Source organism: Rhinolophus sinicus, chromosome 8 (assembly GCF_057876585.1).
Source record: "Rhinolophus sinicus isolate RSI-liver-muscle chromosome 8, RSI-T2T, whole genome shotgun sequence".
NCBI classification, from domain to species: Eukaryota; Metazoa; Chordata; class Mammalia; order Chiroptera; family Rhinolophidae; genus Rhinolophus; species Rhinolophus sinicus.
In genome coordinates, this window is record NC_142508.1 from 49,064,292 (window position 1) to 49,085,897 (window position 21,606).

A 21,606-nucleotide genomic window follows, 5' to 3' on the forward strand; every position below is an offset into this window, starting at 1 on the left:
GCCAGGGTGCCCACAACCCCTCCCACCACCCCCTGGGGCTAGCCCCCTGCTATAGCCATGGTGGGATGGGGGTAGAGTGAGACCCTGCACACCCCACACTGGAGAGACAGCATATTTTTAATTCACATTTGTTGGAGAGTTGCTTCCGTTCATACAAACATAGATCTGCATGGGGGGAGGCAGAACTGGGAATGGGGGTGGCTGAACCTCTCGCAGGCAACTCAGAGCAGGGCTGTTGGACCCTCGGGGTGGGAGAAGCGCCTCCTTCCTGCAGCACCACTGCAGGCTCTGGGCTCTGCCCCCTGGACTCCATCCTCCCCTGGGAGAAACAGGCTGCCCAAGGCCCCTAGGTGTGGGGCCAGGTGCCCTGTGGCCACCTCCACACAGGTCAGCTGGTCCTTCTAGCCGCATGGCCGGATTTTGGTATATCTAGTCGGTTCCCTGTGGTCAGGCCGTGCATCCTGGGAAGGATGTTTGCCCTTGGTGTCCAGGTGGTTGTGCCCTCAATAGGGTGGGTGCAGGTCCCCATCAGAAAGCTCCTTTCCCTGTCCTGAGCTGCCATGGTATCCCGTCCTCACTTCAGTCCTCAGTGAGGGCCATACAAGTCGGCCAGCCGGGCGAAGCGGGGGCCCCAATCCTGGAGGCAGCTGTAGTCTTGGTCCTCGTCACCCAGGCTGGACAGGATGGAGCTCAGTGTCCCTGCCACAGACCCATCTCCTTCGTAGTCATAGATGAGAGCCGTGTCATAGGGTGGGACGCTGAGGTCACTGTCCGCAGCCTCCAAGCCCTACAGAGAGGCCCCGGGAGCTGAAGACCCACGCACACACAGCCTAGCTGCAGCACAGGGTGAGGTCAACCTGAGGTGGGAGGTCTGGGGGGTGATTGGGGATTCTTGGAGCAGCCCTGAGTGCGTGAGGGAGGGGGCACCATGGGGAGCTCCCACCCCAGGATGTAGATTTGAAAAGAGAAGCTTCCCTCTAGATGGCTGTCTTTCCTCGGGGCCAGAACCGTCCCCAGCCCACCCCAAGGGCTGTGTCCTGCCTTAGGCTTCCTGACACCCCATCCTAGAGACCAGCTGGTTCTGCCTCTTAAAAGTTTGGCAAATGGTCCACCTCTGCCCGTCACCTTGTCGGTGAATGCATTGGCTCCTGAGGGTGGGACCCCCTCCTAACCAGGACCTGCCCCTGGGCCTGCCCCTTACTGGGCATCTGTCGGCGGTGTTCTCTGAGCCAGGGCACTAAGTATGCAGGCAGATGTGGAACCTGGCCTGCTACTGAGAAGCACCTGTGTGCCTCCCCTCTCCTCCCCACCCCCGCCACTGCCCACTTAATTGGATTTCCCATGTTCTGGGCATCTCCTGTGTTGCCCTCAGGAAGTCACTGAGGCTGTATCCAGAGGAGCTGTGGGGGTGCCCAAGTTCAGCTGACAGCTGCACTTCACTCACAGGGGCATTAAGTTCCTCTGCTAATGCTTGGTGGACAGCGCTGCTGGGCAGGCTCCAACCAACCCTGCTCAACCACGCCCACTGCTATCTGGGCCAGGGGGTCACCACCCGCCTCGTCCCATGGGACTTTCGTGCCTGTGGCCTCTTGTTCCCCCCGCTTCACTCAGCTCTCAGGTCTTCAGGAGCTTCCCAGAAGCTTGACCAGGGTCCCCAGCAGTGAGTCCACTCCCCCCGACAGCACATGTACAGGGGTACATGGAGGCATGGGTGTGTGGTGTGCGTGTTATGGGTGTGTATGTACACGTGTGTGCCCCCGCCCTCTCTGCCCACCCCTGGGGGACGTACGCCGTTGATGAAGTCTACGATGTCAGCAGCGCTGGTGGGCAGTGCACGGGGTGGTGGGGGGCGCGCCCGGCCGAACGGGGCGTCACGGCGCAGCGGTGGCCGACCCAGAGGGGCGCTCAAGGCTGCCAGGTGGGTCGGGTGGCGCAGCTGACTCATGTCGTAGGCATCCTGCAGATGAAGTACATGGAATTGAGCCTGGATCAATGACAGTGGAGTTTCCATCCCAAGACAGGTCCTATGGATTTGAGGGTGGGGGGGAGAGGATCTGGGGAGGCCCTTCCCCTTGGAGCCTGGATGCTGGCCCCTTGCCTGGGCTCCCCAGGACCCTTCCCACAGCTCAGAATTCTGAGCTGCTATGCAGCCCCACCCCTCCCCTCACCTGGTCCTCCTCGCCGCCCCCCTGCTCATCGTAGTTGAGGATGTTGTCCCTGAGATCGTCCTGCAGCCCCTGTAGAAGCCCCTTGTCCCACGACTGCTGCCGGAACCGCGTGAGGACGACCACGGGCAGGCTGAGCACTAGGTGGCAGACAGGACTCGGTTAGTGCTGACAAGACGGTGTGGGGGGGAGAGGGGGTGGTGTCCAAGGGTGCCAGGGTCTGAAGGCAAGGGTCTCCGGGCACAGCACTCACAGAGCAGCAGGGTGACGCTGGCCAGCACGATAACCAGGGCACCCAGGCTGATGCCCGCGGCCCCAACCCTCAGCGCAGAGGCCCCCGGCAGGCAGGCTCCATCGTGGCCGCAGCGGCACACGGTCACGTTCAGGAGCTGTTCCCGCTGCTGGGGCGGCTGCCCTGAGTCTCGGAGCAGCAGGCTGAGGTGGTGCAGCCCCTCCTGGACCTGGTGCCGCAGCCGCAGGCGTGTGTGGCTCACTGTGGAGGGTGCCTGAGGTCAGCAGGGTCCCCTTGGGCTGGCCATGCCCCTTTGTGCCCTGGGCTGGCCATGCCCCCTTTGTGCCCCGTGGGGATCATGAAATGCTGGGCCTGTTTCCCCATCTGCCCACTGGGTATAACTAACCCCTGCCCCACCTGAGGGTGTGCTGAGGTGGGAACCAGCGGGACCATGTGTTGAGTGCCCCTCAGGTCCCAGGTCTGGAACCCCAGGGTTGGGGGGTTGGAGCTCACTGTTAATCTGGTTGAGGCTCCAGTTCCGGGCCAGCTCTGGAACCCTAGGGCTCAGCTGGAAGTGGAAGGGGGCCCCGTGGGGTGGCAGGTCCTCATCCACGGCACCCAGGAGAAGGCCAGAGCCTTGATCTGGCTCGCTGCACAGGCTTCCAGATGGTGGGGATAGCTCAGGGGCATGGTCGTTGACCTCTAGGATCTCAATGGACAGGGTCCCGGTGGCTGTGCAGGGCGGGGAGGCTGCAGACAGGAGAAGCCTGGTGGGCTCCTTGCCTCTGCCAGAGCCCACTGCCCACCCCACAAGTCTGCTCCGTGGAAGGCCCAGTGCTCAGCCCTTGCACAGTGGCAGGGACACCCCATCTGGGTTAGGGACCCCTGGGGTCCAGGTGTGGGTTTGGCGCTCACCATTGTCGTGGACCAGGATGATGGCCCGATACCAGCCATCCTTGAGGAAGGGAGATGCCGGGCTGAGCACACGCTGGGTCTGGACCTGGCCTGTGGCTCCATCCACTTGCAGCCAGTCCTCGGGGTCATAATCCTTGAAGTAACTGTTGGCCACGGAGGGAACAGGGTGACCCTGAGCCTACGCAGGACCCCCCTGCCCCAGAAGAAGTGTGGTCACACATAGACACACACATACATACATCCCCATACGCACACTCACTATGTGCATATACACATTAGCCTTTGAGGCCCTAAGCTGGTGTTTTCTATGCCAATCCACAGATGAGGAACCTGAGGCTTGGAGAGGCAGGTGAGCTGCCCAGGGTCCCATGGGGACTGAATGACACAGCATCATGTCCATAGAATTCAACCCATGAGCACCACAGAGACAGCAATAACACAGGGCCGGGGCTGGGGGTGAAATCCAAGATAGTAAGGGCCAGTCCCATGGGAACAACAATTGCCAGAACGGACAGGGCTGCACACTCAGAGGCTAGCCGGAATAGACTGTGGTCGTGTCAGTGTGTGCCCACTGGAGCCCAGTCCTGCCCTCTGGAACAAAGTCATACCAATATGCACTCGCATGGGACTTAAGACCCTCTGGACCATCAGGGACACACACAGACTGATGAGGCCTCCACCCTCTGACCAGGGGTCTGACGGGAACCCTCAGGGCACAGAGGCTGATGTACCCTCAGCTGTGCTCCTGGCCCTGGCAAGGAAATGGAGGAATGGGGCCATTAGCTCCCTCTGCCACACCTGAGCCTCTGCAATTGTTGTGTGTCAGGGTCTCGGGCAGAAAAGGTGGCCACGGGGGTCCTGGGGGCCGCCCCCTCAGCCAGGCTGGTCCGCAGGGGGTTCTCCTGGAACACAGGCGCCTCGTTCACATCCTGCACCTGCACGCTGACCCTGGCCTGGCCCCGCTCGGCTCTGGGGGCGGCCGCATGCAGGGGGGCCTCGTTCTGCACCGCCACTTTGAGGTCGTACTGGTCACAACTCTCATAGTCCAGGGGCTGTGGGGAGGAAGCATAGCTGGTGACCTGCTCAAAACTCTGGGCCCCCCTCACATGTGGGCACCCGGGGGTAGGTACAGGGCCTAGGAGGCTGAGAGTGGCCTCCATGGTGGTGCTGCTGCCCCCCCAGGTCTTTCCTCCGAGCCCCCTTCGTTCTTTCTTTTCCTTTTCGGCCTTGGAAAACGTAAAAGTTATGCAGGACAGAAAAGGCACAAGGAATAAGGTAAAAATGATCAAATAAACACTCATCACTCAAAACGAATTGGTTGGATGTTGTGTGGTCAGTTTTAAGTATCACTTCCCCAGTGACCCAAGTATTCATCTGGGTGTTGCGAAGAAGGTATTTGGTAGATGTGGTTAAATTAACTTCTACAATCAATTGGCTTTAAAGAAAGAAGATTGTCCTGGACACCTGGGTGGGCGTCCCCATACATGGGCCTCTTTAAGAGCAAAACTGAGATCTTTGAGGAAGAAGGAACCCTGCCTCAAGATTGCAGCACCAGTTCCTGAGTTGCCAGCCCACCCTACAGATCTCACACTTGCCCAGCCAGCCCCCACAGTGGGATGAGCCAGTTTCCTGCAACAAATCTCTTCCTATATCCATATCTAAATAGATCTATATCTCTACGTGTGTATATACACACATGTGTGTATACATGTCTCTCCTACTGGTTCTCTGGGTTCATATCTGGCTGATGCAGTTGCAGTCTGTATTCATATAGGCTGATTACAAACATAAAGCAGCAGTGCACTGTAAGTAACGCACAGGCTGGTGGGAGGTGGCCCCGTTGCCCTGTGGTCAGTGTGAGTCTGCAGTCCTAGCATTTCCCATCCTCTTGGCTCTATCCCTGTCCTCTGCTCTCTCCGGAAGACGCACAGAACGTCCAAATGGGGTCCCAGGGTGTGAACAGCTCTGCCCACAGCAAGACCCCAGCTGGGGGAGCAGTGCGCCCCGCTCACCTTCACCACAGACAGCACGCCCTCGTTGGTCTTAGGGTCTGTGCGGATAGTGAAATGCCCATCGGGATCTCCCTCCAGGATGGTGAACTTGGCCGCCCAGTTAGGGGAGCCTGGCAGGTCCCTGTCCTCCACCTCGAGCCGTCCCACGTCGACTCCGCTGACAGCCTCTGAAGTCTCCAGGAAGAACTGTGGGAGCCCACCTTGGTTACCTGCCAGGGCTCTTGGGAGTAGGGATGCCCTCCCTCACTCCCTCCCTGCTCTCTGCTGCCCACCCACTGGGAATCCTCCCGGGGTTTGTCCTCTCAGGAATCACTGTCCCCCAGGGGCCCTGGGAGCCCCTCTCTGTAGGCTCAGCTGCACACGGGCTTGGGAGAGACACAGAGGGGTGTCTGGGCTGCTTCTCCCAGGGACTCTCTCCTGGCTCCTTCTGACTGTTTACCACTCGCAAGCACTGCTTCTGTTGACCCCCAATTCAGGTCTCTGTGCTACCTGTGCAGGCAAGACTCCTCCAAAGCACCCAGCCTCCCCCCCTCCCCGCGGGGCCTGAGGAGGGAAGGGCAGCCCCAGCAGAGTTTGGTGGGGGTGTGGACAGTGGCGGCACCTCATCCCTGGTGAACTCAGGGGCATTGTCATTGACGTCCTCAAGAGTGATGATGGCCGAGGCAGTGGCAGTCAGGCCATCTCCAGACATGTCTGCCACCTGCAGGCTCAGATTGTACACGGCGACCACCTGGAGGGATGGCAACATGGGCTCAGGAGACTGGGTGGGCATAGGGCCAGGGCTGGCCAGCCACTGTAGGGGCCTGGGGGGCAGGGCAAGGAGCAGGCCACCTTCTGTGGGCTTAGCCCGCACAGAAGAGCACTGTGGGCAGCAGAGGCCCCAAGTGGTTCCAAGCACCCTGCCTGCTCCCAATCTCTGGGACAAAAAGTGCTGCTTGGCCTCTTGGGGGTCTGATGGCACCACTGCCAGCCCCAGATTCTGCCCCAGTCCAGGAGTGGGCAAGAGGTCAGTTACCAAGTCGGATAAGCATTTACAGAACACCTACTGCATGCTGGATGCTGAGTGGCCCCAACAAGCTGGGTCTCTGCCCTGGGACATAGCAGAGAGAAAGAGAGGGATGAAGACCACCTAACACAGCGGGTGACCAGACAGAGCCACACAGGTGGCTGTGGAGAAACCAAGGAGGGCTTCCTGGAGGTGCCAACGCCACACAGACGCCCAGCAGTGAGAGGCAGCAGTGGTCCTAACAGAGGGCAGCCGTCACTCCAGAGCATGAGTGGTTGCTGTGGGGCCCATCAAGTGAGGGGATGGTCCTACTCCAGGTGATGAGCCTGACTGCTTAGTAGGTACCCGGGCAGGGAGGTTTTCGGCAGGAAAGATGCTGAGGACGTGTCAGGGCCAGGCGCTGCACTGAGGGCCTTCCACACCCTCTCTTGAGCTAACTCCACAACCATCCAGGAGGCAAATGCTTCCCATCTGAGTCTGTGCCCAGAGCCCGGAGCCACCATGAGTGTTTGCAGCAACTGGGGCCCTCCTTTCACTGTAGGGGAAGGAGAGTCCGTGTGGGCAACGCTGAGGCAAAGGGTCCAAGTAGAAAGGAACTGCCCTTGACCAGCCGACCATGCCAATAAGGTGGGCAAAAATGGGCCAAATGTGACAACGGCTCCCTCATCCCCAGCTTTTAAAGTGGAGCAATGGCGGCCTCACCTCTCGGTCCAAGCCCACTTGCACCGTGCGGATCTCCCCCGTGTGCTCATCGATGCTGAACAGCTGGGGGCTGCCCTGCTCCAGGATGGAGTACCGCAGGGCTGCGTTGTCGGTTTCTGGGTCATCAGCATCCGTGGCCTCAGCCCTGGTCACATAGGTGCCTGGAAAGGACAAGAACATGTGGGTGCAACGCCCATGGGTGCCCATCCCTAACTGCTGCTCCCCTGCAGCCCACCATGCCAGGGTCAGGCCCCCTATTTGGCCTGTGCAAACTTGAATGTCCAAGCCTTTTGCCTTATGTTGTTTGGGGGGAGGAAGCAGGAGTATCTGATACGTGTTCAATCAAGAGCTGACACCTGTGTCTCCCACAAACACTGAGACAGCCCAGCAGGGGCTGAGAGCACTGGGTCAGACCAGGCGAGCCAGCAGGAGAACCAGGGGCTGGCCCTGAACCCCAGCTCCCTGGGAGACAGAGCATGTGCCGCTACACTAAGCGGGCTCTGTCCTCAGCCCGAGAAGCAGCAGCCAGGGCTGGACCTGTGCTTTGAAGGAAACGAGCCACCGAATCTCAGGATAGAGGTGCCTATGCAGGGGCCAGGAGGGTCCTCAGCATCTGTCCACACACCCCTTTTTCCCTCTGGTGAGATTTAGGCCTGACCTCCCCCTCCCCGCTCAGGTGTACTTCATAGTCCAGACTAGTATACAGGAACAAAGTACATACATACGTATGCACGTACATACATAGGGGAGAAGTAAAAGTTCTACCACAGAATAGAAAGCCAGCTGATAAATGGAGAAAGAATGATGGAATTAGAAAACCACCATTTCACAGCCATCAGAATAATAACTGATTCAGGTGACAGCCTTCAGTGGACGCTAAAATTGGTGGGTGGAAATTTGAGGAGCAATAGGATATTCGTCTCAAAGTATCTTCCACAAGACACCTACCAATCACAACGGGAAAACAGGAAAATCACAGTGGAGAAGGCGGGCAGACACCCCCTTCACTAGGTGGATCAAAGTCAGCATATCCAGGAACAGGACACATGTGCCCCCTGATAGGATACACTGAGGACACTGCATCACTTCTGTGAAATTCCAACCAAAAATGCAAAGCCCGAATCCAACCACACAGCGTTACATGCAGAGACAATCTTCAAAACAATTGTTCGGATGCTTCAGAATGCCAGCATCAGGATTAAGGAGGTGAAAGACTTATACAATGAAAACTACGAACCGTTGCCCAAAGAAAGTAAAGAAGACAAGTAAATGGAAACACATCCCACGTTCACGGATTGGAAGACAGTATTCTTAAAATGTCAGTACTACCCAAAGTGAATTACAGATTGAATGCAATCCCAAGGACTTTTTTTTTTTCAGAAATAGAAAAATGATTCTAAAATAGACGTGGAATCTCGAGGAAGCACAAACAGCCAGAACAATCTTGGAAAAAAAGAACAAAACTGGAGGGCTCCTGCTTACTGATTTTAAAACTTACTACAAAGGTATAGTGATCAAAACAGTGTGGTCGTAAAGACAGACATATAGACCAATAGAATAGACTAGAGAGCCCAGAAATAAACCCTCTTATATATGGCAAGTGATTTTTGACAAGGGGGCCAAGACCTTTCAATGGAGAAATAACCGTCTTTTCAACAAAGAAACTGGAGATCCACACACAAAAGAATGACATCAGACCCATAATTATCTAACACTGTATATAAAAATTAACTCAAAATAGATCAAAGACCTAAATGTAAGACCTAAAACCATAAAACTCTGAGAAGAAAATATAGGGCAAAAGCTTCATGATACTGCATTTGGCAATAATTTCTTGGCTATGCCACCAAAGGCACAGGCCATAAAAGGAAAAAGAAACAAATTGGACGTTGTGAAAATTAAAAAGTGTTGTTCATCAAAAGACAACATCAAACGAAAAGCCAACCAAAGAATGGGAGAAAATATTTGTAATCATATATCCGATAAGGGATTAATATCCAGAAGATATAGAGAACTCCTAAAAACTCAACAATGAATAATAACCGGACTCAAAAATGAGCAAAGAACTTGAGTAGGCATTTCTCCAAAGAAGATGTACAAATGATCAATATCACTAATCATTAGAGAAATGCAAATAAAAATTATCATGAGATACCACCTCACACCTATTAGGATGGCTACTACCCAAAAAGTAGAAAACAAGTGTTGGCAAGGATGTGGAGAAATTGGACCCCTTGTGCACTGTTGGTGGGAATATAAAATGCTGTAGCCGCTGTAGAGAACAGTATAGCAGTTACTCCAAAAATTAAAAATAGAATTACCTTATGACCCAGCAATTCCACTTCTGGGGATACGCCCAAAGAACTGAAAGGAGGGTCTCAAAAACATATTTGTACACCCATGTTCACTGCAGCACTATTCACAACAGCTAAGACATGGAAGCAACCCAAGTGTCCATAGACAGATGAATGGATAAGCAAAATGTGTTCTCTACATACAAGGGATATTATTCAGCCTGAAAAAGGAAAGAAATTCTGACAAATGCTACAACATGGATGAACAGTATACTAAGCGAAATAAGCGAGTCACAAAAGACAAATACTGTATGATTCCACTCTTACAAAGTCCCTTGAGGAGTGAAATTCACAGAGACAGAATGTAGGGTGGTGGTCAGCAGGGGCTGGGGGGCGGGGGGATGGGGAATTAGTGTGTATTGGGGACAGAGTTTCAGTTTGGGAAGATGGAAAGAGTAATGGGTGTGGATGATGGTGAGGGCTGCACATTATGAATGTGTTTAATACTGCTGAATGGTATGCTTAAAAACGGTCAGGATGGTAAATTTTATGTTATATTTTACCACCATAAAAAGCTGGAAAAAAAAAGTGTCATGAAAACCTAATGGCTAAAGGAACTAACTGCCAGACAGGGAGAATGAAGAGGTCCTGGTGCTTGGAGGTGGAAAGAGAACGTCAGTCCTACCCTCACGATGAGAACAAGTGGGTAATCCACAAAGTAGTACTTATTTTGAGTTTGTCAGATTGGTGAGGGCACAAGGCAACCTGCTAAACTGGGATCCAGGATGTGGCCAGCCTCCCTGAGGAAGGGTGGGACGCGTAGAGGCTTTCACCTTCGGTGGAGCGAGGCAGGAGAACGCAGCCACCGCAGAAGCAGGCAGGAAGAGAAGAGGGGACATTTGAGCAAAGTCTCAAAGGCTGAGCGTGGGCTAGCATGACAGCTCACAGTCCTGGGAGTGCCCACACAAGGAGATCTGTGCCCTTTCGTCAGTCCATTTCCATAGGCCCCCACTGAGTGCTCACGGGAAGGACTGGGACAGGAGGAGGCCAGGGAGGGCATCTAGGCCAGGCCTACAGGGTCTCCCTAGGTTGGGGGGAGCGGGAGAACTGGAGAAGACCAGGGGTGCTCTGGACCGTTCACAACTACAGGGTGATGATGGGGTGTCTGGGGAAGGAAAGCACCCTGCCCTAAGCAGGAGAAGAGGTGGTTTGTCTTGAAGGAGGGGCAGGAACCCTGAAAAAGTCCCAACCCAGAGGCTCATGTCCACAGGGACCACGTATAATTGAGACCCCCATCCCCTCCAGGAGCCTTGCTGGGTACCATGAAACAGCAGTCACCCCGGGAGGGGCCAGGGGTGTGGAGAGACCCCTCTGTGCAAGGGGGTACAGTGCCTACTGAAGCAGAAGTGCAGCAGGAATACCAAGGGAAGCCCCAGGAAGCTGAACTGAAGCAGCAACAGAGTCCAAGGCTGGCCCAGCGACAGATGAAACCTGCCCACTGCCTGCGTCCCCAAAGTGGGGCCACCCCCCCATTCCCAGGCATTCACTATTTACCTCCATCTCTGCTGTTCTTTTACACACAGTAGAGCAAGAGGGAAAAAACTCCATCTTCAATGATCAATCAGCCAACAGAACCAGACCTATAGCTGACTGGACACTGAGGCTTTTATTCAACAGAACTCTAAAAGGACTATGGTCAGTGTGCAAAAGGCTCTAATGGAAAAGGTAGGCAACATGCATGAACAGATGGGGAATTCAGAGGAGAGATGGGAACTATAAGAAAAGGCAGGGTTTTCTTTTGCTGTAAAAGGCATTATTTGGCTAACTGAAACGGAATGAGGTCTGTAGATCAGATATTAGTGAGTGTCAATATTAACGTCCTGGTTTTGATCATTATACTGTAGCTAAGTAATTGGTGTATATACTGAAGGCATCAAGTCTACAACCAGCAGTGAAGGCAAGAAGGGAGGGAGGGAGGGGAAGGAAAAGGTTAAAGCAAACATGATAAACGTCACATCTCTGTGAAGGGTGTATAGGAATTCTTTGCAACTTTTCTGTAAGTCTGAAATTATGTCAAAATAAAAAGTTAGTAGTAAAAGCATTGTCATTTTAAGTCATGAAAAACAAAAAAATGGGATGAAATAAAATAAACATGAGTGACAAAAGAGGACACACCCCTGCCATGAATCAGTGCTCTCACCTCTGAAGCACATGACTTGTCTGGGATTTGACAAAAACCCTGGGAGCAGGGTGGGGAAGAAGAAGGGGATTACTGTCTGCAATGAAATTTGTCTGTCCTGGAACAGACTCAGACAAGTGAGTGCATTCTGTAAAGACTCATAAAGGGCTGAAGGCTGTCGACTCAGGTGTGTTTTGTTTGCGATCGAAATGTAGAATTAAGAAGCAACGAGAGGGAGTGACTGCTGAATGGGCACAGGGTTTCCTTTTGGGGTGACGAAAACGTTCTGGGACCAGATAAAGTGGTGGTTGCCTAACGTTGTGAATGTACTAAATGCCACTGAAATGTTCCTTTAAAACGGTTAATTTTGTTATGTGCATTTCACTCCAATTTAAAAGCAGCAGGAACAGCAGCCAGAGCTTGGCCATCCACAAATCCTCTCGTTGCATTTTGGAAGCTGTGAGGGTTTGAAATTTATATTGAAATGGGAAGTGACTTGAGTTGACTTGTGCAAATTTCCTCAGTTCTGGAAACTCTGTTTACTTATTTTTAGACTCTTTGAAGGACCTCAAACTTCTTGCTAAAGGGAAATCCTGAACTTCCGACCTACCCAGAACCCTTCTGCAGAAGTTTTCCTCCCCTGTGGGAACCAGTGGGCACAGGGTGGCTGGGCTCCCGCCTCACCTGGGATGGCGCCCTCCAGCACTTGGCCAGTGAACACCTCCTGCCGGAAGACAGGCCGGTTGTCGTTCTGATCCACAACTACGATCTCCAGGTCCGTGGGCTCCTCCAGAGTAGATCCTCCAAGGTCCAGGGCAAAGGCCCTTAGCTGGTCAAGCAGAGAGCAACGACTGAAACTGTGATCCCCACATTTCTGTGGCTCCCACGAGAGCCATGAGAAAGGGACAGCAAGCGCAGACTTTGTGTTTCCTGATCTCCCTCCCCACTGCCCTTTCTCTCAGACCTCATAGTCCCAAACCCTCTGAGGGGTGGGTCGTGCGGTGCCCTGCCCAGGGTCTCACCCCTACAAATCAGGGGGCAGCTGCCACTGAGATTTGCCAATACTGTGGGATTCTTCTGACACCCTGTCCCCACCAAACATAGCCAGATGAGGGGAGAATTGGCTGTGGGTGAAGAGGGCGACACCAGGATGAGGTAGTGCTTTCCTGAGGAGGCAGCGCCAGCCCTTGCTGCCCAATCTTCCTGTTGGAACCAAGCAGCTCCTCCATGAAGCCTCACTTTGCTCCTTTGTTAAACAGGGATATAATCCTGAACACCTGCTTCCTTGGGCTGCAGGCCCTAGTCCCAAATCCCCCCACTTGCCTCCCTCCCCCCATTAAGGACACAGCTCTTGCTGGAGGAGTGGTCTTAGCCAGACATGGGAACAGGAGCCTGGCTGGGGGAGGAGCCCCACCCGGAAGCGGTCTGTCTTCTCCCGGTCCAGCATATCATTCAGGAACACCTTCCCTGTGAACTTGTCGATGGAGAACATGCCCCGGGGCTCCTCGTCCACACCGGGCCCCTGGATGCTGTAGATGACGCTGCCCAGCTCCTGCTTGTCCGACTTGATCTGCCAGGGCAGGAAATGGACTGAGGCAGGTGCCCCCAGGGAAGGGTCCCTCCCTCTCTGACGCCTCAGTCCCACCCCCAGCTGGCAGGTCAGCTCAGCCTGTGGCTCCAAGGACCTTCGGGGACCCACAGGGAAAACCAGCCTCTGCTATGCCCACTTTAGACCCTCCCACTCACCTGCACCAGTAGGTAGGGGAGGCGCTTCTGGTTCTCGGACACACTGATCGGGGGAATGACCCAGGCTCTCCGCACACGGCCCAGCGTGGGCACCCGGCGCCAAGGGAACAGGGTGCTGGGCCTTCTCAGCCCAGGGACCCCCAATGACAGGCCCAGGCTCTGCAATAAAGACACAACCAAGTGAGCCCAGGGAGCAGGCAGCACTGAGAGCTCCCCTCCCCCAAGGACCGAGGGTGAGTGAATTGTCCCCCGCCTGGAGGGCCAGGGGCACCTTGACCCCCATCAGAGCCCCGAGCTCACTCCTGGGAGGCCCTAGCAGCCACACCCCCACGCCTGGAGCCCCTAAATCTTAGCGTTTGTCTCTTGCCCTAGTCTGGGAACCCCTGAGCCCAGGAACAGGACTTGTCACAGGCTCTGGATGACTAGGGGGAACTGACCATGCTGTACCCCGTCTCATCTGAGTGCCAGGCACTCTCCCCACTCCCCATGTGGCCCAGGGGAGGCTCAGGCTCCAGGGCCTGGAAGGCATGATGTTCTGGGGGGAAGCTGCAGAGAACCTGGTGCTGGGAGAGAGAGGACGCCTGGGAGGGAGGAGAATGAGTAATGGGAACAACAGCTGGCCCAGCAGGGGCCCCTCTCCAGTGACCCCTGTGGGTAAAGAGTGTGGATAACAGGGCCGGCCCAGGGGCCCAGGTAGTTGGAGCGCCATGATCCTAATGCCAAGGTCGCTGGTTCGATTCCCACGTGGGCCAGTGAGCTGTGTCCTCTGCAGCTAAGACTGGAGCTGGGCTGCCGTGAGCTGCCGGTGACCAGCATGAGTGGCCAGCAGCCGGCGAGAGCTGCTGTGACTGGTGACCGGCAACTGACTACCAGCATGGGCCAGGGAGCTGTGTCCTACAAAACCAGACTGAGAAACAACGGCTTCAATCGGAGTGGGGGGAGGCGGAAAGAAGGGGGGGGAAGGAGTGTGGCTAACGGTGTTGGGGGCCAAGAAAGCCGGGTGCCCCGGGAGCACTCCTGCCCTCTCCACACGGCTGGATCTGTCCGAGGTGGGGTCTGTCCGAGGTGGGGGTGTGGGGGCTCCTGCCTGGTGGGCTGGGGCAGTGGGGGGGGTGACATGTCCCCATCCCAGGCTCCTCACTGCTGGAATTCTTGAGGGTTGGTGGAGGGTGTCCAGACCAATGCTTTTGTCAGAAAAGAACTAAGAAGGGAAGGGGCCACCTGACGTACCAGAGTGCCCCAACACCCTGCACCTTCCTCGCCCCACTCCCACCAGCCTGTGCTGTTTTTCTCCCAGAACTGTGGAACCAAGTGTCATTTTCACACAAATACTTTAGTTCCTGAGACTTGGGGGCCCTCTGGCATGCTCCACCCTCAATTCACATGGGGGCCCTGTGTGCGATGCCCCCATCCCCAAGTTGCAGTGCCCAGCCTATGGGGCTGCCGAGGGAGGACGAGACTGTGGTAGCCATGCTCCCCCCGACTCTACTCCAGGGGTAGGCGGCATGCAGACACAACCTCAGGTCCTGCCCCATGACCAGGCTGTCACCACCCACTGAGCTCTGGGATCAGAAGGACAGGGTTGTACAGGAAGGAGCACAGAGAAGGGCCAAAACTCTCCAGACCCACTGCCAGCTCCCTGTCACTACAGACAGTCCCACCCCACCACTCAGATGGGGACACTGAGGCCAGAGAAAGGGCCCAGCCCCTGAGTCAAGGGTAGCTGGCAGCAGCCCCACATCCCATCAGGGCAGCCCTGCTTTAAATATGTTGTCTTTGCACAGACTCGGTGCTGGCTGGCTCAAGTGTGGGCCTAAGCACGGAGATATTAAGGTCCCCTCATGCTCCCCAAACCACAAGGGAGGCCGATGCTACTGCAGCTCTTTGGGGCCACAGAGTCTGGCTGCACCTGGATAAAGAGAAAGGGAAGAGGGCTCAGTCACTTGCTGGGGCCCAGCTAGGTTTGGCTGCAGGAGAATGTGAGAAATGCACCCCCTGTCCTGGCCTGTCAACCCCCGCCCCCGGTTTGCAGCTGCTCCGTACCCTGCCCTCCCCCAGGCCTAAGGCAGGACTAGCCAGCTTGTGTGTGCAGAGGGGACACTCCATCCCAGTCCCTTTCCTAGCCACCAGCCCTCTGTGTCCCTGGGGATGGCCCTGGGAGCTGTCTACTCCCACCCAGGCTCTCCAGGCTCCTGGGCCCTTCTGAAGGGGTCTCCCTTCTAGCCAAGGTGGACAGGGTGACTTCCAGGGCCCTTCCAAGTGGGGCACAGGCTCCCTGGCTGCCCTTCTCCTCCTGAACCCCTCAAGACCCACGCCCAGCCACCTGGTCCTTCTGACCCCGCTTTCTCTCCCTTCCAGTCTATGGAGGGGCAGCATGGGACGCGAGCGCTGGTGGCCTCAGAGGAGGAAGGAGTAGCGACTGGTGAGTGGGGGGTGCTTAGGGGTGGGGCAGGGGCAGCAGGCTGCTGTTCTGTGTAATCCGCTTGTCTTTTCTCTCCTTCGTAACCTCCCCCTCCTGCCTAGGACCAGGCACAGTCAGTTCGCAGACACTTTATTGGCAGAATGGCAATAACATTCAAACTACAGCTGACCCGTCTGATGGCCCTAGGCCACCTCCCCAGTTCTGGAATACTCCTCCCACTACCTCACTTGAAATGCCAGGGGCATGTCACCTGCAGGGCCTGGAGTCCAGGTAGCAGAAACCCTGTTTATAAAAAGGACCAGGTGGCTGGCCAGGCCCCCTGAGCTCCCTGCAGCCGGACAGATGGCAGTGCTGGCCTCTGAGCTTGCCTGGGGCTTCTTGCCAAAACCACCCAAGCACAAGCCACTTCCAGGTCAGCATGGTATTCCCACCAAGTGGAGACCTGCCTGCCTTTGTCACTATGCCAGTGGGGCAGTATCTGTTTCCTGGTTATTTGGGGGCAGCGCCGAGTGCACATTCTCCCTGTGCCCTTGCCCCCCTTCTTTCCCTCCCCCTAAACCCTCTCTCAGCTTTCACAGCCCTTAGGAAAGGTGGTGATCACCTTATTTCATAGCTCTCCAGAGCGAGGGTCATAGAGACTCAGCCATTTGTTCAAGGCCACAGGGCCAGAGCTCAGCAGCGCTGGGAGCCCATCACTCAGAGGAGCAGGCCCTGAAAGCAGCCAGTGGTACAGCAATGCCCACCCTGCCCTGACTTCCGCATTGGGGGAGGGGGCTGGGCACAGTCCACGGGTATCCCTTGATCTCAGGCTCTTGGAGGCATCCTGGAGAGCACGCCCTGCCCTGTCCAGCTGCTGCCACTCCTGGACTGGCCCCTATGCCCCTCACCCACCACAGAGCCTCTGGCTGCCCCTCCCTGCCAGGGGCCTCAGCTGACACTTCAGGATGCCCACCAGCTTGGCGTGGGGCCAGTATAGTAGAGGCAGAGTCTGGGAGTCTGGGTCCCAGTCTGTCCACAGCCCAAGTTCGTGAGGTCAGCGGAAGCCACAGAGCCTTGGCAGGGGCCCCTCGCCCAGATCACAGGCTGTGGTGGGTGGGGTGGCTGGGCTGCGCTGCAGCAATTTCCGGAGTTTGGGAGTACTTCTCTGTTTGTCCTTTGTCCTCTCATCACCTTCTTCCCAGAAGACGTGGCTGGCTGGGGGAAGGAGCTGCCTGGGGATCTCGGGAGAAAGCCCCAGGGACAAAGCCAGCTCACACAGACCCTCAGCACGCTGGCAACGCCCTTGAGTGACATGTACTCGCATATGTTGCCCACCTCGCTGTCCCTGACGCCAAGCCAGAACCAGCGGGCGTCACAGGCCCACTGCCCCCAAGTGGGTGCCCAACAACACCCCACACTCAGCCTTGACGTGCCCTTAACCAAGAACCTGAGAGAATATTCTGGAAGCCTTAGAGATGCCAGGGCCCTGCTCCTCACTGAGGTCCACCCCAGCCCTGGCACCCAACCCAAGGGCTGCCAGGAATGATGCTCCCATCACTTATGGAGCACTTGCTACGGCCAAGCTGAGTGGCGAGTGCCTTACAGACATGGTGTTGACCGACCCAGACATGGGCAAGGGCCCTGGGCCTGTGAGCAGCCGGCCACTTCCTGACGAGACGCTTCTCTGGCCTCAGAGAAGTTCCCATTGCGTAGGATTGGTGATCATGCCTCCTCCCTGGTCAGACCAACCAGGCAATGCATTGGGGCTGAGGCATTTAGCACAGGCCAGGATTCTAGAACCTGAGTGATGAAAGAATCACCGGGGCGGGAGGAGTGTTGTTAAAATAGGGGTCCCACGAGTTCACCCCAGGCATACTGAGTTAGAGAACCCCGGTGGTTCCAGAGCCCGCGGGATTCTTGGAAGCTTTGGGGAAACTGGGCAGCACCGGGCTAGAAGGTGGGACTTCAGGGTCAAACAGTCCTGACGTCCCATCCCCCAGGCAGGTCTCTCCACATCCTGGGGGCTCTGCGTGTGGGGGCCACAGTGGGGGCCAGACAGACAGAGCCGGGGTGAGTGCTGGATGATGCCTCTCCACCAGCACCATAGCTGTTCAGAAGCAATGGAGAGAAAGTAGCCAACCCCTGGAGGGGGACTGCTAGCTGCCCCCTACCCTCTGCAGGCATCCATCCCGCCTGCAGGCCTGGGGCAGCCTACAGGGCTCTCTGCTTCTCTTCACCAGCCCAGGTGGGTTCAGAACAAGAATTATAAGGCATAGCCCATCTCCCAGGAGCCTGGAAAGAAAGCTGAGCATGTGGCTGGCTGGGCGCTCGACGCTTTGGGAAGAAATGCTGGTGACTAGGGAAGCAGGGTGGAAAGTAAGGAGACCACAGCTCCTCTCTTGGCACTGCAGCCTGTAGTGGCAGGCAGGGGACTGGGGCTTGAGCAGGATGTTTGCTGACTGGACACACAGCAGTATGTCTTGATTGGATAAAGGGCATTTTCTATTCCACCCCCTCCCAATGTAGTTGGGAAAACCTGATGAAAAGTGGATGCAGCAGCAGCTCAGGGAAGGGGTCCTGGGTGTAGGGACACCCCTCCCATACTGCGTAGGCCCTGGGTTTCTCAGATTCTAAGAATCAGCAGAGGTCTGTAGCCTGGTGGAGCCTGGGCTGGGGGGAGAGACCAGGTGTCTTTGAGGTCTAGAAGCCCGGGTCTGGATGCTCCACAAGCTTCCCGGGCATGAGCCCCTTCCCCCCAGGCTGGAATCCACACCACACCATTCCTGGACGGCCTGGCAGGCATCAGACATGCCAGGAATGGACCCAGCTGTCGACCTGGCCCAGAAAGGCATCCCCCCACCCTCACCCGCGCTCCCCTCCAGCTGCTGCAGGCTTCAGAGAAGGAATGAGGATGGCCACACAAACGGGGGTAGGGAGGGGAGCTGTTTCCTCTGCCTGTCCCCCTCTGCTGGGACAAACACCACAACATAACTGCCACCAGGGTCCTGTCCTCCTTGGAGAGGACAGTGGTCCGGGAGCCGGCTTCCGCCTCTGCTTCGGTTACTATCACCCTAATGAGGGGCTGACAGCCCCGCCCTGTACTGGAGGAGATGGGTGAATCCGCTGTGGGTTCCATCCTGTTCCAGGCACTTTTCCACATTGCCTGGGGTTCTCCACACTTTGCAAAGCTCCCAGGAGTGCCGCTGAGGCCCCATCTTTCTTCCAGAGACCCTGTGGCTCACTGGCTAGACACAGGCTTGGGGCTCCTCCCAGCAGGGTGTGGGTCTGCCCTGAATCATCCATGGTACCCCAATCCAATCTGTCTGCCACCCCCAGATGGGGGGGTCCCCGAGTAAGCCCAGCTACTGGACATGTTATGGGTTGAGGTGGGGGAGACAAAGGTCAGTTCTCACCCAGCCCCCTGGATGAGATTTTAGGGGACACAGGCAGGGGAGGGGCACGCCTCATCCAAGGCAATGGATCTGTGTAGTCTGGTCTCCAACAACCCCCCCAGTACCCTCCCCCCACCAGCCCATGCTGGGCCTGGGGCCAGCCTGCCTTGGGGGCTCCTGGAGGTGGAGGAAGGAGTATCCAGGGGTCGCCACAGGACCCATGTGGCTGGACAGGAGAGAACAAAAGTCTGAAAGCTGAGCTGGGTGGGGGAGGGGTGGGCAGGGTCCTGACAGACAGATTTAGGCAGGTCCAGCAGCCACTCCCCAGTTCCCCTCGCTCCCCTCGCTCCCCTCACACCGGAGCTAATTTGAGCACTGGATGCAGGAACTTGAGCAGCCTGGAGGCCCCCACTGGCTGGTCCCCCACCAGCACCCGATCCTGAAGGCTCCAGTTGTCTGGAGGAGGAGGCATTCTTCAGTAGCCCTGGGGGAGGGGAGAGGAATCTGAGAGGGACTGACTCCCCTTCCCTTCAGCAGAGTAAAAGGTGGACACCCCTAGACCCAGAGAAAGGGGTCTGCAGGAATATACCTGTGAAGGTGCTGGGGCAGAAATGCTGTTCCTAGGCCAAGTGGGGAGAGAGCACGGGAGGCGTGGAGCCTTCTGCAGTGGATCCCAGTGTGTGGCGGCACCCAGGGGCATGGTCTCCCAGCAGCGGGCTGGAGGGGCCAGGCCATGCTGGGCCAAGGGTGACTGAGGCTGTGCTGAGCCGGCTGCACAGCACAGGACTAGGCGGCAGGGACACTGTCTCCAATGGGGGACAGTGGGAAGGCCCAAGGGCAAGGGAGGAGGTGGAAGGAGCCATGGGGCTAGGTGCCCAGAGGGGCCAGCTGCTGGAGGGTCTGGCTGGCGGGCATCTGGTCAGCTGCCAGGGCTGAAACCTGAGCTGGCCAGCTGGAGCTCGGAGGTCTATGAGAATGAGGGGGACTCAGGAAGCCACTATGGTGGGTGCTAGGAAGCCTGACTTTCCTCACCAGCATCCAGCGCTGCCTGATGGGCCTGGAACTGTAATAGCAACTGATGATTCTACGTGACCTCTGCCTGGCCCTGGCCCTGGCCCCTGGCCTCTGACCTGTGACCTTGGCTCAGCCCAGTCCCCTGAAGGCAGGAGGCCATTGAGGCCACATGCTCCATTCCCGGGCACAGCCTAGGCATTGAGGAGATCCAGGGGGTCCCCATTGTGGGAAGGAGGGGGTGGCCTGTGCTTCCTTCTACCCTTCCTATTCCCTCATTGGGGAGGCTGGGGGACCAGCAAGGAGTGTGCAGGGTGGTCGGCTGTGTGCTGGGACCTGGTTCCCCTGGGCACAGGGCCCTCCCAAGGAAAAGTGGGTTCCTGGAAGGTAGAGCCTGCAGCTGCCAACGCTGGCAGGGCACACGGATGGGGGCTTGGACTCCCCTCAAGACTAAATGTCATCAGCCAACTTGGCCTGGGGTTCCTACAGAGATCTAGCCTGCCAGCTCCTCCAGCTGGGCGTGCTCGGCGGTTCCCCACTCTCCCTGCCCCCCACCACAAGACTGACTACTCCAGTTCCCAGTAGGGCTGAGCGGCACACCTCAGAGGGAGGGGCTGGCCTGTTTGTTAGGCGGTCTCCTGGCCAGCTTGGCTCCCTGTCCAGTCCAGGGGGAGGCCGTTCCACTCGACTTTGGACCCTCCTACCCCAGGGACCCAGAGCGCCCTGGGCAGCACTGCCCCACCGAGGACCATCAGCTCAGGGGCCCCTAACGGCAATCAGGGCCAGTAGTACCGGGGACGACGGGGCGACGCACTCTAAGACACCGTTGGGCAGTGTAGGGGGGCAGGGACCCCGCAGGTGCCCATGCCTTACCTGGGCCAGCAGCCCGAGGGCGAGAAGGAGCACGGTTTCCATGGACCGGCGGCGGGGCGACTGGCCGAGTGTCCGGCCGGCCGGGCCCGAGCTGTACCTCCTGCTCCGACAGAACCCGGCTGAGTGACAGCACAAGTGCGCGGGCGGTGGGCAGAGTGAGTGACTACACGTGGCCGGGGCGGGGCCTGGTGCTGAATGACAGCACAAGTGCGAGGGCTGGGGGGCCGCATGTGTGCGTGGAGGGAAACGGGGGCTGGAGGGCGGGAGGTGGAGCCGGCGGACTGAGTGAATGACAGTACGAGTGTGGCGGCGGGTCTGGGGCTGAGTGACTGCACAAGTGCGCGGGCGGGGCCGGGGCGGAGCCGAATGAGTGACAAAATGAGTACTGGGCGGGGTGGGGTGGGGGGCTGGTCCAGGACTGAGTGACAACACAAGTGCAGGGGGCGGGGGTGAGGGGACGGGGAACTGGGCTGAGTGACAGCACGCGTGTGGGGGCGGGGACTGGGCTGAGGAACAGCACATGTGTGGGCGGGGCTGGGCGATGAGTGACAGCACAAGTGTTAAGAGGGCGGGTCAAGGGCTGAGTGACAGCACGTGAAGCCTCTCGCGAGGCTGAGGGCGGGCCCAAGGGCAGGCCCCGGCAGGCCGGGGAGTCAGGCAGCTGTCCTGGGATGCACA

General features: G+C 57.2%; 1 protein-coding gene across 1 annotated transcript; it reads right to left on the reverse strand.

Moving 5' to 3' along the window:
* Positions 1 to 99: 99 nt before the first annotated feature.
* Positions 100 to 21,219, reverse strand: CDH15 (cadherin 15). Its single transcript, XM_019742687.3, has 14 exons — positions 20,929 to 21,219; positions 13,252 to 13,410; positions 12,920 to 13,075; positions 12,190 to 12,334; positions 7,033 to 7,193; positions 5,926 to 6,054; positions 5,325 to 5,510; positions 4,111 to 4,364; positions 3,313 to 3,455; positions 2,911 to 3,147; positions 2,419 to 2,658; positions 2,169 to 2,305; positions 1,790 to 1,957; positions 100 to 787 (listed from the first exon to the last, which is right to left on the reverse strand). Exons 1-14 carry the CDS (start codon positions 20,968 to 20,970, stop codon positions 587 to 589), a joined length of 2,358 nt encoding a protein of 785 aa, XP_019598246.2. The 5' UTR covers positions 20,971 to 21,219; the 3' UTR covers positions 100 to 586.
* Between the last annotated feature and the right edge of the window lie 387 nt (positions 21,220 to 21,606).